This window comes from Neovison vison, chromosome 13 (genome assembly GCF_020171115.1).
Source record: "Neovison vison isolate M4711 chromosome 13, ASM_NN_V1, whole genome shotgun sequence".
In the NCBI taxonomy this organism is placed as follows: Eukaryota; Metazoa; Chordata; class Mammalia; order Carnivora; family Mustelidae; genus Neogale; species Neogale vison.
Genome location: NC_058103.1, coordinates 3,081,381 through 3,098,729, shown reverse-complemented (window position 1 = coordinate 3,098,729; position 17,349 = coordinate 3,081,381). Strand labels below are relative to the sequence as shown.

Below are 17,349 nucleotides of genomic sequence, written 5' to 3'. Positions count from 1 at the left end.
GCGCTGCCTCCGTCACGTGACCAGATCACGGCTGGGCGGCGCGGCTGCAGCTCCGAGGCGGGCCGGGGAAGACCGGGGCATGAGGTGGCGGCACGGGATACGCCACGCGTGCAGGGGGGAAAGCTGAGCCGCGCACTAGCTCAGTCGTAGGCCGCCGTTCATTCCGTCAGAAGACTGGATTTGAGGACAGCACCCACCTATCAACTCATCAAGACGCGGAGAAACGAGAGACCGGCTCGTTGGAAAGAGAAAAGTCTAGCATCAAGGACCCCTGCTTCTAGATCTGCAACACCCACAGAGCGAAAAGCCCTCACTGACGGGAAGTTAGCTGCCCAGACAGAACGAGGAGGGTAGTTATAGCGAACGTCTGTGCGCCTGAGCGTCCCGCACAGGGCGTTTCCAGAAGGGACACAAGCGCCGTCTGCCGTCCACTGCAGCCCTGACGTGACTTTAGCCACCTAGCCACGTCTGGAAACCCAACCCCCGGCTGAGAAGACACATGCGTGACTTTCGTAAACACAGAAAGCAAAAAAGAGCTTTCAAACTTAAGTAGAACGTTTCAACTGTCTCCTTAACAGATTTATCTTTTTAATTTACATTCATAAACTTGCTTTCTTAACTGGATCTCAAATCACAATTTTAAGCCCCTTCTAATTACAAGCAAAACCCCAAATCAAATGGAAAATCTCCCAACAAAATACCTACAGTTCCATCGTCATTCATCTTCAAGCATGATCCAAAGTCAGCCAGGCGGATATGACCATTCACGTCCAAAAGGACATTGTCAGGTTTGATGTCTCTGTTAGTGAAATAAATAAATGAGTTCACCATTTCCATGCTGTGCATTTGGGAGGTCAAGCCCTTACCTTGCAGCATATCAGTGACAAGCCTGGGAGAATGTCTCCCATGCACTTTACGTGGGTATGTGGCGGTGCTCACTGGTGCAGTGTCCCCGGTCCGCTGGGGGACATGCCACTCCTGTTCCCACCACACAGCCGACAAGGTCTCCTGAGCGTCTCCTTTGTGCCAGGCGCTGTGCTCGACCCCAGGTCTACAACAGTGACAGACCCCACAGCCCCGCCTTCACGAAGCCTCCCCGCGCTGAGGTGGCAGGAAACGAGCAAGGGAGCACAACACGTGTGGTAAGCGCTGTGAGGAAATGTGAGAAGTAAAAAGTGCAGCCGAGGCTGGCCGGGCAGAGCCTGGATGAGAGCAGGAGGCAGGTGAAGCTGGGCAGGAGCCCAGCAGACCAAGGGCGCGCAGCACACCGCACACTGCATGTGACGGACGGTGACCTGGGGCCGGAGACCCGTGAGCAGCACGTGCGCGGCAGCAAGGGGAGCCCGTGGCCGCGCGTGCTGTTCTAGGTCCCGGCAAACGTGGGTCCCGTAGGGGGTGGCGCTCTAAAACACAAACCCTCCTTCCTGGCAAAAGAAGCGGACAACAGGCGGGCGGGCGCGCACTTAGAGCGCAGCTGTGCCGACTCGGTGTGAAGCCTCCGGGAAAGCAGACGCGCGCCCCCGCTACTCCCAACGTCTGGGACGAGTCCCACGAAGTAAGCAGAACAAGACATTTCTTACCCACAGGAAGACCCACGAAGCAAAAGAAAGCTAGCACAGCACTCCGAACTGGGCAGCACACAGGGAAGAGGAGAAAACAAACCCTCAACGAGTCAGGAAAATACAAACAAGGAGCAGAACCAGACAAAACAAGGAGAAATGAAGAGAGTTGATTTAACTCAGGAAGAACCAGAAGAAAAAGACAAAAATCATCTCAGAAATAGGGACTCGATTATATGGTACCCAAAGGAGAACAAATTAAAATAAAGATCTGATGAAAGGCAGTGAAGCAAGGGAGGAAAAGTCCTAGAAGAATAGAAAGTGAGACAAAGCAGAGAGAAGGGTCAGAGAGAGAACAGGTGGAGTGAAGCAGAAGACAGGCTAAGACGACCCAGAACACGCATCATGGGAGTCCCCAAAGAAACCCAAACAGTGAAACGTAACTAATACTTGAAAACACAGAAGTAAAAAAAGGACCTGAACTGACAAACTGCGGGGCCCATCAGTGAACACTTTCCAATGTCCTGTTTTTTGGAGTCAGAGAAGTCGATGCGGAAGGTCACAGGCATTGGTGACGGTGAAGACAGCCGGAAGAGCCGTGAAGACAAAGCAAGGGGCCTTATGCGGCGACCAGGCCGCCATGGGCTCAGCCCCCACGATTCAAGCAGCAGCCCTGGCGCGGAGAGACAGAGACGGCAGCACGGGACGGAATTTCCAAAACCAGACCAGCCGCACGAGGAGCGCGGACGTGCGGAGGGTGTCCTCGCAGTCCGCTGGCGCAGGGGAACCCGCGAGTGAGTAAGCGGCTCATGGCACGACAGGAGGGCCTCTTCGGGATGACGCAGGAGCCCCTACCTCAACGGCGCACCCCCAGCTCTCGGTCTGGGCCGCGCCCCCCCGCGCGATCCCGCATCTCTTCCACACACGCAGCTCCTTGCTCGAGCTCTTCCTTTGCCGAGACCGGGTTTGTTCTCTGCAATTCCGTCTCCCAACACCGCCCCGTCTTTCATCCCTCAGCCGCACTCCCTGTTCTTTCTGGGAAGGTGACGTCCTCCGCCGGCAAGCCCGCGTCAACCTGAGAGTCTTCGTTCCCACCTCTGCTGGGATCTGGGGCCGACCTCTCAGCAGCACGGCGCTGCGCTCCCCGCCCCCCGGCCACCCCCTGCCGCGGAAGCCCCGCCGTGGGGCGGCGGGCACTACCAGTAGTCACCGCAGGCCCACAGCCAGCCACAGGAGCCGGGTGCAGGCCGGGGCACAGCGTCCAGGCCGTGCGTGCTGAAGCGGGCAGTGCCGCTGCCCGTGCGGGCAGAACACGCTTCTCTCCCGCCGCACCAGATGTGGTTTGGGGCTACTCACACCGTGTCCTCCTCCACCGGAGGCTCGGGAGCACTGACCGACTTCCCACAAAACCCGACTTTGCGAACTTTCTACCAAAAATGCGAAGCTTGCTGTTTTTAGACGGGGTCGTTCAAGTGCTAAGTGTGAATCCTGAGTTGATGGCGCTGCTAATTACATATTTAATTCTCGTACTATGCCTGCAGGTCAGACAACAGAGTGAAGCTTCTATAGAGCCAATTAAGAAAATACGAAGAAAGCTTTCTAATTAGGGAAAATAGGGAAAGAATAAACTGTTAATAAGGGGGTCAGGTTAATTTCCCTGGAGATCAGTGACAAAGGCAAAGACATTCACGTCTGGTATGAATCAGGCACAGTCTGTCAGAAAGGTAAAACATAAAACTGAAGGTTGAAAACAACTACAACGAACCGTTACAAAAGCAGACACAATGACGTTAAGGAACCCATGAAAAAGGGAAAATGCACTGCTCCAAACCCCATTGCCCTAAACGAAGTGACAGTTGTTTGGGGCAGCTCCCCCTGCTTACTCTGTGACACGCGGACCTGTACCACTGTGCCCTGGGCAGGACATGCGGCCAGAGGCGAGCTGTCCCAAGGCCTGGTGCCTCGGTTTCCCTGCTAAGCACTGACGTGACACTCATGGCCAGACCTGAAGGGCATTTCTCTTCGCACTGGGTACCGTGGCTACACTTGGGACAGGAGCTGCGTCTGCTGAGTCGGGCCCCAAGCGGGGCAGGAGCCAAGCAGCAGCAATGCCAGGGGATGGCGGCAGCCCCCAGCCCCCAAACACGGCACAGTGACGCCTTCACAGTCCTAAGAGAAAGGTGACTTCCAATCGAGAACCCTGCACTGGTTCATCCCTCAGTCATACACCTGGATGGAATTAAGATGCTGATCTCAAATCAATCAATGAATCAATAAATCTCAGGAGCCTCCTTTTCCAGAATTTACAGAGTGTGTGCTACCAAATCGAAAGCATGAACTGAGAAAGAAGAAGATGTGTGACTCAGAAAACAAGGGCTCCAGTCCCAGGGCGGTGGGGAGGGAGCCTGTCTGGGGAAGAGCTCCCGGGAGGAGGCCGAAGCAGGAGGCTCAGAGAGCACCGGGGCGGAGGGGAATGGGGAGGAAGGGGCAGCGCCAAGAAAAGTCAGACCAAGGCACACACAGGCTTTGTAACTCGGTGGCAGTGTTAGGGGATAATCAGCGATGGCCACCAAGGAAAAGCAGACTCACGAACAAACGGGACCGCTACCAACCCCGGAGGAGACAGGTTATACGACAAGTGTAAATACTGTGCGTGCAAGGCTCACCTGTCGTATCTACACGGGCGCCGTGTTATGAACACCAAACACAGATTTAACCAAACGTTATCATTCACGGATTGCAATGGTGCGGGAGTGGGGATGGAAAGCGTGTGCGGGGGGAGGGCCGCAAGAGAGACCTCTGTAGAGGGTAAATCTCCATTTTAACAGATGTAGTCTAATTCTCCCTTCTCCACACACCAAAAAAGAGAAGAGCAAGAGAAGCCTGTTATTTAGAAATATGAGGTAAATACCAGAAGAAACATTAAGAAAGCGACAAGCCACCTGCGGCCAGTGGAATCAGGCAGGAAACTCACAGACAGTTATGTGACTTTGACAAAGAAACAAACCCACTCCTGGACCAATTTGCTGTCTTAAACGGCAGGAAGAGATGGATGCAGTCCCTCGCACCAGAGAGCGCGAGCCCGGCAAAGGGCCCCCGGCACAGCGGGAGGACACCAGCCACACGGACACCAGCGCCCCCCCGCCGAGAGCCAGTCATACTGCGGGCAGCTGGGGTGTGAGCCCCTCTCCGCAGCCTCTCCTTCCTGCATTTTGCTGCAGGCCGTGGAACAGGGAAAGCCGCGCTGACAAGCTAGGGGGTGGGTGTCCTGGGGAGGAGGGTCAGCAGGGGAGAGGGAAGCTGCTGTTAGGTGGCCTCGGGTGACCGGGTGACTGGAGCTCCAGCATCAAGGCTGTCACAGTGACGCTGGGACCCCCCCGTGCCAGGCGGTGGGGCGGCTCAGTGAGAGGCTGCTAAGTGCATGAGCTCCCGGGGGGGCCTGGAGCCTGAGGCCTGTGACACAGAGAGCTCTGAGGGCCCTTTAACACATTCCACGCAGCCTCTGTAAAACCCAAGAGGTGGTTACCTGTGCACATAGTGCAGCTGATGGATGGAGTCGATGGCCAATACCATTTCACCAATGTAGAATCTTGCCATATCTTCCGGAAGCTTGTCTTCAAATTTACTGAGCAGGGTCAGCAAATCACCACCCACATAGTAGTCCATGACCAAGTACTACAAATTGGGGTGAGATGGGGGAGAAGAGAGTACAGTCAGCATCAAGCCTGACAACTGAAGGCCAAACCCCCACCGGGAAGTTCTCCAGCTCTTCAAGTTGGCACCGACGGCTTGCCCCCACGTCATCCAGGATGCCCCCCGTTTGTTGGACCCTGCCACTCCCAGTCAGGCATCTGGCAGAGAACAACTTGAACAGGTAATACATTTAACCTCCGGAGAAAGTTACTGAAGAGTCTGATGCAGGAGAAGGCACAACAGAAGCTGGAGACCCAAAGCGGAAACACGATTCGCGATCTATCAGGTTCTCCTGGGTCTGTAGAATTCTCCCGGCCCTTCCATCACAGGAAGAGGACACTGGACCAGAGGAAGAAGGTGAGTTACCTAAAATCACATGAAACTGGCAGCTCTTACTAGAAAGGCGATCCCACAAACAAGCTAGAAGGCAGGAACCTCTGCGTAAAGCTCCAGGTAATATCAGACCCTTTACTGCTTATGCAGAAATTAAAGCCACGACAGAAGAGCGTCCAAGTGCCGGGTGTCCTGAGAACGGGACTGAGGGGGCCTCCCCTCGAGCAGGGCAGCCTTCTCTCTGACAACAGCCTCTCGGTGCAGCACCCTGAACGCTCTGACGTCTGATGGGGCATCGCACAGGTCAGGGAGGCTCAGGACAGGTAAGACTGTCACAGCCAGAGTCAGGGTGGCTACTGCTTGGGGACTGCTGGGGAAGCAGTGGGCCCCGCCCCAGAGCAATCACCTCCCTGGAAGCCAGTTTCCGTTGACGAGATGGACGTGCTGGTCCAGGAGTTGCCAACAGTTGCCAACAGAGGGAAACGCCAGCACCCGGTTACTGAGCCAGAGAAACGACCACAGCAGACTGACTGGGATCCGAACAGCGGTCAGAGCGCAGCTGCCGGGCTCTGTGCGCTCCGGCCCCGGCTCGTGCCCGTCCCCTGTGGCAACGCCCGCAGCAGCCCCCGCCGCAGGCACGGGCACAATCCCATTCTGCGGCCGAGGAAGTGCAGCCGGAGGCCCAAAGTGCCCCAGCCAACAAGTGACGGAGCAAGGATCCGAACACAGGCAATCGGACCCAGGCCCAGAACGGCAAACACGGCCCTCGGTGCCTCATGCAGGAGGAGAGCAGCCACCATGCTATGGGGCTCGTGTGAGGAGGGGGACGGTCACTCAGGCCCCTGCTCTCCAGAGCACCCGTACCGACAACCCTCCCACCCGGCCTCACGAACCGCTCCCCTCGGCCTGATCTCCTGGCGCTGAGGCACGGCAGCCCACCCATCCAAGGGGGGGTCCTGGGTGATCGGTTCCCCCCTCTCCCGCACCCACAACAACTCCTGTTTCATGGAAGGCCCTCAACGGCGCCCGCTCAGCTCACGCCCTCCCTTGTTCACTCACTCGTTCTCGGCCAGGAGCCCCTGGCACCCCCGAGACAACGGGCGCTGTCCACAGAGCTGCCGCTGAGGGGAGGGCCAGAGACCGCACGTAAGTGTGCAGACGGCCCAGCACTTTCAGAGCGCGCTAGGCACGGAAGAAAACGAAAGCACGCGGCCTGCAGAGCACCAGGCCGCGGGGACCGCCAGGCGGACGTCTGGGGCCTGCATGGCAGGCAGAAGCCGGCCTTGGCATGGGTTGGGGGTCACGTTCCAGACAAAGGGATGTGTGCAAAGGGAAGGATATGGCCAGCTGGGGGAATGGACAACGGTGACTACGGCTGGAGTGTGAGCAGGGGTGGGAGCAAAGCCGGGCCCCACGGGCCACAGCCGGGACCGCATGCCCCACTCTGAGCGCCGGGGAAGCTGCTGGGAGGTCCTGGGCTAGACCGCTGCGATCGGCCGCACTTTATGAGCCTTCTCTGCCTGCCCAGGAAGAAGAGACTAGAGGACGAGGGCCAGGAGCAGGGCAGGAGAGGAACTGGGAGGCTGTGACGCAGCTGGTCCAGGCAGGAGGTGAGGGTGACAGGCGCTGGGGGCAGGGGGGACAGAGAGGCTGGATCAGGAATCGTGGGTATCTGGAGGCGAAGCCCAGAGCACCCGTGGACAGACGCACCCGGGGAGAGGGGGCAGGGGAACAAACACCCAGGCTGTGCAGACCCTAAAGAAAACGTGAAGCAGCATATCTGGCCAAATGTCAGGGCTTTCCAGGTCTGCCGGAAAACATAAAAAGAAAACAAGGATGCAGTACAGCAGGGCTAAACAGGACGGACAGGCTCTCGCAAAACTACACTGTAAGAAAAGTCAACTGTAAGAGCTTCTAAGGTGGACACGCAGAACCTGATTTTTGGAGTAAGAACCAGACTGATTACTTTCTCTGTCATGTAACACAGGATTCTAAGTCAGTAAAGGGCAACGCCCTTTTGGTTACTGATGTAACAGGTTTAATTTTTATGATAGGCCGAGTTTAGACGCCTACAGCAGAAATTATAACATGAACCGGCTCGGTAGGGCAGCCAAGGAACCCACAGTTTGAGGGAGGCCTGACCCAGCCCGGCCCACCCCATGAGGGTGCGGACTGCCACTGTCCCAGCGAGCAGGAACCTGCTGGAAAGTACCACTCGGGGGCAGCAGAGACAGCGGCCAGACCCTGGTCCACCGCCCCAACAAGAGGACCCAGGAAAGGCCCAGAGTCCTGCTCTCCTTCTCCCTGTCTCTGGACTTCTGTTTGTGCAACTCCACACACTCCAAAAGATGGCTTCTTGGCTGGGATTCCTAGCAGACTGCCCGCGGTCAAAATAAGCCCAGACTGCGACACCCCGCACTGACCTCGGGGAGAGGTGCTGCCCAGACCGCTCAGAGGCTTCACCACGTCGGAAACGGGCTGGAGCCGGTCCCCTCCCAGCGGCGGCCTATGTGCAGAGGACTCCAGGGCATCAGAACTCTGCGGTCTGTGGGGAAGGGCCCTGAACACCACTTCCTGCCACAGGCCCGGGCTGCGGTCCCTGCTCAGCCCCCTCATCTGAGCAACAACTCTGGGCACATGACTTCATCCCTTCCTGCTCCCGACACCCGATTTAAAAAGTGATGACAACCCTGAATGCCTAAGCCATGGGGTCCTTGGAAGGACATACGGAGGTGACCCACACGCCTCTGCTCAGTAAACACAATGGACCCCTCTGTAGAAGCAAGTGTATACATTTTAAATTCTTTTAGAGACAGAGCACAAGCATGTGAGTGAGCAGAGGGGACGGGCGGGGGAGGGGCAGAGGGAGAGGGAGAAAATCCCAAGCGGGGCCAGACATGGGGCTCCATCTCCCGACCCCGAGATCATGACCCGAGCTGAAACCTAGAGGCGGATGCTCAACTGACTGACCCACCCAGGTGCCCCTATTTTAAATTCTGAATGAAGAGCATAATAAACCCTTTTACCTAATTCGGACTGTTCAAATCTAAGGGAGTTCTCTGATGTCTGAAAGAGGCGGTTCTCTGATGAACCAGCTTGCTCTAGGGAACGGAGCACGCTAGCAGGGACGCGCTCAGGGAGACAGAGGTCTCTGCCCTGGGGCTGTGCTGACCCCTGAAGGCCCCTAGGCCATCGCCGGAGCTGCGCGGGCCAGAGGAGCGAGGCAGAGATCAGCTTCTCCGAGGTCTGTCCTCACCCAACACCCGGAGCTCCATATACAGACTTTGGCTTTCGGCGAACCTGAGTCCCTCTTGGAGTTCACAGCGCCTGAGACCCTGGGTTTGGTTTCCCTCCACTCTGAGCCGCTGTGTCTGCGTCCCCACGTGTTCACGACCAGGCACATGTGTGAACCACGCGGCAGACTGGTCACCACTGAAAGTAAGCCCAGCTCAGGGCAGAGGAAACGGATGCCACAAGCCCCCCAAGCCCATGTCAGAAAGCCTCGGAGCGCCCAGCTCAGAGTCCTGGACCTGCCACCAAGCAGCAGAGGCAGCAGCAGCCGCTCGGCACCCAGGGCTGAGCCCTGCAACTCGCTCCCGTCCTCACACGTAACTCCAGACACTCAAGATGGAAAACGCTGGACACCCCCAGCTTATTTAAATGGAACAGCGCCAGTGACCAAACTAATCAGGTTAGCTAATGATCAGGAAAACAAAATATACAAGCTCACTAGCCTATTTTAAAAAATGCCCCGATTACTACATTACAACAAACCCCTAAGTCTTCTCTGGTCCAATATGCGGTGAAACAGCGTCCATTCCACGCCGTGGGACCCCTTTTTCAGTCCCAGCACGAAGGACTCCACAAGCCGCAGCCACGCGCCATGTGAGCGCCTCGGCCCCGGGACCCACACGTACCAGGTAATTCTCGTCCTGGAAGGCGTAGTGCAGCGTCGTGATCCACTGGCAGTCCCCGTTCACCAGCACGTCCCGTTCTTCTCGGAAACAGGCCGTCTGTAAGCAATCGGGGACAGTCGGTCTCTGTGCATCTGAGCGGCACAGTCCCCAGCAGAGGGGACCCTGCCGGGGCCCGGCTCTGGAGACGGTGCAGGACGCCGGGCCCCCCCCTCACCCGGAAACTCCCCGAGGCAGCTCCCACCGACTCCTCCGCCCCACGGCCGAGAGCCCGATCGGCTCCAGGCTCTTCCCTGCTCCTGCCCACACGGGCACCGAGGACCGGTGAGAACTCCTTCCTCACGATGGGCCTGTGCCCTCCCTTCCCCCCATGGGCTCAATGCTCCAGCCAGCACGGGACAGTCCACTGGGCTCGAGGGTGGACGCTGGCCCGTCCCACGCAGCAAGGCCTGACCTCTCCTGACCAGGCCAGCTTCGCCCTGATGGCCTACGGTGCGGCCACCCCGGGTGTGACTCTGTCACAGACCGCACGGATGGCAGGAAAGGGCACACACTTGCTTCCTGACCGGAGCCGTGCAAGGGGATTCACTTCTTGCACGCTGGTGCACACGACCGTCACAGGACGCTCTGAGCACGGAACATTTCGACTCCTTCTATTTGAACTTGCAAAGCTTCACAAAAATGAGAGTGGCACCAACAGGGGCCCTGCTCTGGCAGGCACTGGGGAATTCTACCCGTTCTCTCCGGAGACTCACAGTGGCCTGGAAAACTTTCCTCCTACAAGATTTCTGCTCTAAAGTTGTTTTCTAAAGTTTTTCTTTCAAGAAGAAATGACTGAAGTAGATGTGCCTCAATTCTACTAATTAAAAGCAGTGAAAGTAACTTCAGTGGGGCAGTGGTCAGCTTACAGTGTCCAGATGTGCAGAGACCAGAGGTCCCAGAGCCCCTGTGGCTGTTTGGCCGGCGGCCACCGAGACTACCGGGCCCGGTATGGGCACCACAAGACGCTCCGTGGTCCCGAGCACCTGCCCACCCACATTTAGAAAGAAAGCCGTCCTGACGCCGCAGACCAGCACCGGCACCCGCAGTCAGGAAAGACACGCATTGTTCAGCAGTTTTGTTTTTCTTGAGCGAAAACGTTCAGAACTTCTGTTTTATGAGCTGAAGGCCCAGCACGATTCACAAGTCATGAATTAACGCAGTTTTGCAGCTTCTCCACTGCCTCCTCTTGCCGACTCCCCACTTTTAAAGATTTTTACAAGTTAATATAAAATTTAATGTTCAAAATAAGATTACGAAGAATGAAAAGATAAATTACGTCAACCCGCATTTTGTATCAATATTATGTTTTTATACGTATCTCACACACCCCCCATGACATATATGCTGAGATAATCGTCAAAATTATCATCATAAATCATATATAATCATAATTCTGGGACTTTTCAGAGTATGCCAATTAGATAGTATCTCTGTAACCAGATTTAAATTTCAAAATGCCATAATTTTAAAATGTACTCACCGTGACATTTGGGTAAATACTAACTCTTATGATAAGGTGAGAATCCCCTCTCCCTAATCTTGAGACCTCTCACTCTTATCAAAATATAAACTCGAATGAACTTGCTACTAGCATTTATTCCCCCAAACACTCATTCTTTCCCCAGACTTCTACATAACACAAGCCGCTCGCGCCTCCCAAAGAGTCATGTCAGCAACAGCCCTGGGACGACCAGAGGACAAGCGGCACCGCGGAGAGAGCTGCTGGGGCCCAGGACGAGGAAGACGCCTGGAGCTCAGGGATCCGCGCCAACGGTGATGCGTCCAGCAACCAACGTGCGTTCACCGAGCAGCCCAGGGTGTGAAGCCTCGTGCCGGGCGCGTGGCAGGAAGCAGGGCAAGCCGTAAAGGACAGACACGATGAACTTGGACGCCATGTGAGAAGGCCCACCCACCGAGTTCATGACAGCTGGAGCTCAGGAGAGCGATCCCACCAGAACAAACATTGGTGCTGCCATCTGCCCAAAGGGGCAGCATCACCCCAGGTAGGAACTGCAGAACAGAGGAGGAAGGGCCATCTAGAATTACGAGGGTTCAGAGTGACAGGATGAGGGAGGCCAGAAACTAGGAAAGGAGTTTCCGGAGGCGGCGGCGGCCAATCCTAGGGGTGTGCAGTCCTGGAGTGACCTTGCTTCACAGCTGGGGCACAGCAGGGGTGGCGCAGATGGTGGGTGGGGGGCAGGCGAGGCAGACCCCAGCCCCAGGCACGCCGAGGGCACTGGGCCTGGACAGTCCAGCGACAGGACACAGGGTAAGGATGCTCAGGTCCCAAAGCGCAGCGGAGGAGCAGAGGAGGGCCGGGGAAGGCAGCCCGGGGGCACGTCTGGACGGCACCAGAGGAATCTGTCGGGGCCGGGAGCGTGAAACAGGCACCCCAGACAGGACGCCGAACTCAGGAAAAATACATCGGAAACTGCCAAGCGCTCACCATCCACTTCTACTTGTGATCTCGTCCTCCTTCTAGGAGAAAGTATTAAAGACATCTCTGTCCTGATGTAGGCTCCGAATTCAATAATGCCTTTTGTGCAGGAAGCACACCTGGGATAAATGCCTACAGTTCCCTCGAAGGCTTTAATCCGCCCTCTCCGAGACCAGACCTGCGGGGGAGGAGCCCTGCAGGGCAGCGGACAGCAGGGCAGGACAGAGCACGCGCCAGGACGTGGCTGGCCTTGCGGCGACAAAAAGCAGTTCGCTGGGACTGAGGGGGGAAGCCCGGACCCGGGAGGGCACAGAAACCCGTCCGCCTGCGCACGGGTCACCACCGCACTCACCTCCGCCCTTTTTAGCATCTCCCACTTGTTGAGGATTTTCATGGCGTAGATCCGCTCAGTGTTCTTCATCCTGACAACGGCGACCTGGAACATGAGCAGGCGTGTGACAAAAATGTAGTTAAGGGAACAAAAGCCAGCACATTTTCACGTAACTACAGTGTAATCTTCATTGCCTAGGGGAAATGAAACACTGGAGAATGAGCTGCTGAGGAAGAGGAGTTTTTTACGTAAACAAAGATTTGCCCTTTTAACCATCAAGACCTGATCTCAGCACCTGGCACCCCACGCGCTCGGCTCACAACCCTCCCACAGCAAGCAATGGGCACACGGAGTGGGGGGCGGCGGGTGGAGGGCTCACTGTCCTCTTTGGCGCATGCCTGGGATTTTCATCAGAAAAACCTTTTTTTTTTTTTTTTTTAAGATTTTATTTATTTATTTGCCAGAGAGAGAGAGCGAGCGAGCGAGCGAGAGCAGGCACAGGCAGGCCGAGTGGCAGCAGAGGCAGAGGGAGAAGCAGGCTCCCCGCTGAGCAGGGAGCCCGATGTGGGACTCAATCCCAGGATGCTGGGATCATGACCTGAGCTGAAGGCAGACGCCTAACCAACTGAGCCACCCAGGCGCCCCTCATCAGAAAATTTTAAAAATCTACTCGCCGCTCCCCAGCCTTGTTCCCTGTATCTGAGGGCTCCGTCCCCACAGCCTCCCCACCTGCCCCGCGGGGGGCTACCCTCTACCTCTCACTCCTGCCACAGCCTCTGCCACATGCCAGCTCTTGCCCCCGAGACCCTAAGATGGGAGGTGCGCCTGCTTGAACTCTGGACTGTGACCTGGACAAATTCTTCCCTTCGGGTTTCTACAGCAAGCAAAGTGGTCACAGCAGTGCTGGCCTGAGACCGCGGTGGGGATCAAAGAAGCCAGCGTGCCCGCACGTACTCAGATGGTGTTACACACACAGCATGTCGGCTGTCAGCCACCTTCTTCAAGGTACAACTCAAATGCCACCTCTTCCAAGAAGTCCTACTGGATTTCCTGACCCCACCAAATTTCAGACGAGCTCTCGCATCAGTCCCAATACCAGATTGACGTCTGTGCGCACATTCTACCCTGTAAAAGCATTCACTGGCCTAAGCGCCCCCTACAGACCATGTGCTACATGCCTACCAGCTTGAGGGCAGGTAGCCTACTCCTTGGTTTTCTAAACAAAAACGTTAAACTAATCCCACAAGCTCCATGCCCTGTGCCTTTCCCCTAAACCATCTCAGCTGACCCTAACCACGACCCTCACCACGACCTTCCTCAGCAGCGGCTGTGTTTACAGCCCCACTTACAGATTCGGAATCTGAGGCCGGGAGGTTCAAGCAACATGCTGGCAAGGGGCAGAGGCTCTTCCTCAAATGCTTGCATGTGAGCAGCTACCACACAGTCACAGCTGAATGTTGTCTTCCACGGGACTGATGACGGGGCGGGGGACGGGGGGTCCACAAGGAGCACAGCCTGACAGAACCCCACAGCACACCGAGGGCCAAAAGCACCTCCCAAACCATGTGACTTGCCGACACACTCCCGCTGCCCACCATGTGGACCATGTGGAATGACATGGTCCTCTGTCACCTCCCTAGGTCACCCTGTCACTGCCAGCCTGGCGCTCACGGTGGTGGCCCCACTCAACACACCACACCTGTTCTGTGTCTGCTGTGTCTCAGCCATGGCCTTAGAACGACAGACCAAGCTCACAGCTCTGCACAGTTCTGAACAGAAAGAGTCTGTGAGTTCCCCGACACGTCTAAGAACAGCGACTTTGGGCACACAGTCTGTCATTACGTCAGGAGTGTCAATTTCTTCCTTGGAACCAGCTACAATCCATAGGGAAAATATCAGTGTGAAAAAAAATACTACTACCATGTAAACCCTATCAAAATATCAATGGCATTTTCACATGATCAGAATAAACAGTCCTAAAATTTGTATGGAATCCCAAAGACCCCTGAGAGCCAAAGCCACCTTGAGAAAGAACAGAGCTAGAGGCATCACGTGCCGCCCTCTCACACTATTCCTGCGGAGCTGTAGCGGCCAAGACACCGCGTCCTGGCCCAGAGACAGACACACAGACAAAGGAGCAAAGCAGAGTCCAGAGATGAGCTGGTGGTGTGCGGTCAGGCTTCGACAAAGAAGGCGATAACAAGCAACCTGGACAAGACTGTCTCGCCAACAAACCCACTGGGAAAACTGGACGGCCACACGCAAGAGCATAAAACCAGACCATTTCCTTACACTGCACACAAACACAAAAATAAACTCAAAATGGATTAAAAATTTAAAATATAGCACCTGAAACCATAAAAATCCTAAAAGAAAACATAGCCAATAATCTCTCAGACATCAGTCTTCACAATATTTTTCTGGATCTCTCCCCCGACGCAAGGGAAAAGCAAAAATCAACTATTAAGACTACATCAAACCATAAAGCTTCTGCCCAGTGAAGGAAGCCATCAACAAAGCAAAGAGACAGCCTACTGAATGGGAGAAGGGATCTGCAAATGATACATCCCGTAAGGGGTCAATACCTAAAATACGTAAGAAACATACACAACTTGATAGAAAAAAATGAAACAATCCAATTTAAAGAATAGGCAGAAAACTTGGGGAATTCTCCAAGGAAGACATCCAGACGGCCAAGAGACACACCACAAGACACCCTGTGTCATGCATCATCAGGGAAGTGCCAATCGGAACCACACTGAGATACCACCTCCCACCTGTCAGAACACTACTACCAAAAAGACAAGAAAAAATAAGTGCCAGCGAAGATGCGGAGAAACGGAAGCCTCGAGCACTGTTCGTGGGAACACAAACTGCCGTATCCACTCTGGAAAACAGTCTGGAGGTTCCTCAAAACAAAAAAATTAAAAAAGAACTACCATTCGATCCAGGGGTTCCACTTCCAGGTATTTATCCAGAGGAAACAAAAACACGGATTCTGAGAGACAGAAGCACTCCCACGTCTACGGTAGCATTGGTTTCAACAGCCAAGATCTGGAAACAACTGAAGCGTCCGACGACAGATGGACAGATGGATGGAGAAGGGACGGCACACACACACCGGAATATCACTCAGGCAGAAAAAATACAAAATCCTGCATTTGCAACAACACGGATGGGGCCGGGAGTACTATGGTAAGTGCGGTCAGTCAGTCAGACAAGTACCGCGTGACTCCCCTTATGTGTAGAGCCTCAAAAACAGAAACAGACTCACAGATGCAGAGAACGATCTGGTGGCGGCCAGATGGGTGAACCGGGGAAAAAACACGCCACAGTATTTACTACAGAAGTGGTCTAACTCGGAAAAACGGTGGAGTTGATAACGTCTGAGGGAAGTAATGAAATTCTCAAGATTACAAGCCTCAGGAACAATCCAGATCCTGCTGAAGAGGAGATGCAGGACACTCTGAACTCTCACTAGACGCTTTTTCTGTAAAAGAGGTCATCGGGGCACAGGCTCTGGCCAGGAAACACACCGATGCCTCTGATAAATACCCAAATAAACAGTTTGTAAAAATCCCGTTTAGGGGCGCCTGGGTGGCTCAGTGGGTTAAGCCGCTGCCTTCGGCTCGGGTCAGGATCTCGGGGTCCTGAGATCGAGTCCCGCATCGGGCTCTCTGCTCAGCGGGGAGCCTGCTTCCTCCTCTCTCTCTCTGCTTGCCTCTCTGCCTACTTGTGATCTCTGTCAAATAAATAAATAAAATCTTTAAAAAAAAAAAAAAGAAAATCCCGTTTAGTTTACCCGAAGCTGCTTCGTGGCCCAAAACTCAGTGTTAATTGCGTCAACGAGGTGATGATGATGCTACACGCAGCTCCAAAGTCAGACACTTCCGGGAGGAAATACTAACAGAAGTGACTTACCGAAACCCTGAAAAATGATCCGGGGACATGACAGGCAAGTGAGGCCTGCGGCCAGCCCAGGCCCAATCTGGAGGGACCAGAAAGAATGCCAGGAAGGTCCTGGTGTGAGACAGCAGGTCAGACAAAAAGTACTCTGACTGAAAATCCACATTTATGAACCGTGACTTTCTGAAAGACTGTCTCCAATGAGAAAATGGTCTCTGAAGCATCAGGGGAAAGCACCTTGCTTGACACAGGCAACCCCTTCTCAGTCCTTCAGGAAAAATCACACACAAACAGACGCATGGGAGGGCGGGGAGGGGATGAGCTATAACTGACAAAAGACACCTGGGGAAAGGGGCCGGGTGACTGAGCTCGGACCCATTTTATTCATGCACCTGTTCTGTTAGTTTGAAACTGTTTCTAAACAAAGCTAAAGCTTTCTTTCTTTCTTTTTTAAAGATTATTTATTTATTTATTTGACAGACAGAGATCACAAGTAGGCAGAGAGGCAGGCAGAGAGAGAGGAGGAAGCAGGCTCCCTGCAGAGCAGAGAGCCCGATGCAGGGCTTGATCCCAGGACCCCGGGACCATGACCTGAGGCAAAGGCAGAGGCTTTAACTCACTGAGCCACCCAGGCGCCCCTAAAGCTTTGTTTCCTTTTTAAAAAGTCATTCCGGGAGTAAGAGACAGCAGGGCCGAGTGGTTGGGCCTGGGGCTTTGAGTCAGGCAGGCAGGACTCAAGTCCGGCTCCAGCACAAGCCATCCTGGGCCCATGGGCCTCGATCTGTCATCTTCCTGAGGGGGTGGTGGGCAGGCGGGGTCTAGAAGGGGTCAGTGTTCCCACACTGATGAAAGCACTTCCCAGACCAGCCATCTCCATGATCCCGAAAGTGTTTCCAAAGGTACTGTGCTTAAGAAAAAGGGCAATGCCCCAAATATTCCCAATCTTATTTACAGAATCATCCAGAAGTGTTCCCCTCAACTCAGTGTGTGTGGGGGGGGAGTCGTGTGTGCATGCAATTCTGAGCTGTGATTTTCATACACTCCTGCGAAGGGGTGTAGAGTTCTGGACTTTCCATGTTCTCTCTGGGAGGGGGCTCCGGGGTGGCACGTCCCAAGGCCTCAGTGCTACAGGTC

The 17,349-nt window shown here is 54.9% G+C and overlaps 1 protein-coding gene across 1 annotated transcript in view; it reads right to left on the bottom strand.

The window, feature by feature from the left end:
- Positions 1-17,349, bottom strand: part of CDC42BPB (CDC42 binding protein kinase beta) — a 100,699-nt gene that overhangs the window by 39,999 nt on the left and 43,351 nt on the right. Inside the window, 4 exon segments of the mRNA XM_044230778.1 lie at positions 706-799; positions 5,086-5,234; positions 9,503-9,598; positions 12,331-12,414. Of these exon segments, the coding sequence (XP_044086713.1) occupies positions 706-799; positions 5,086-5,234; positions 9,503-9,598; positions 12,331-12,414 (423 nt within the window).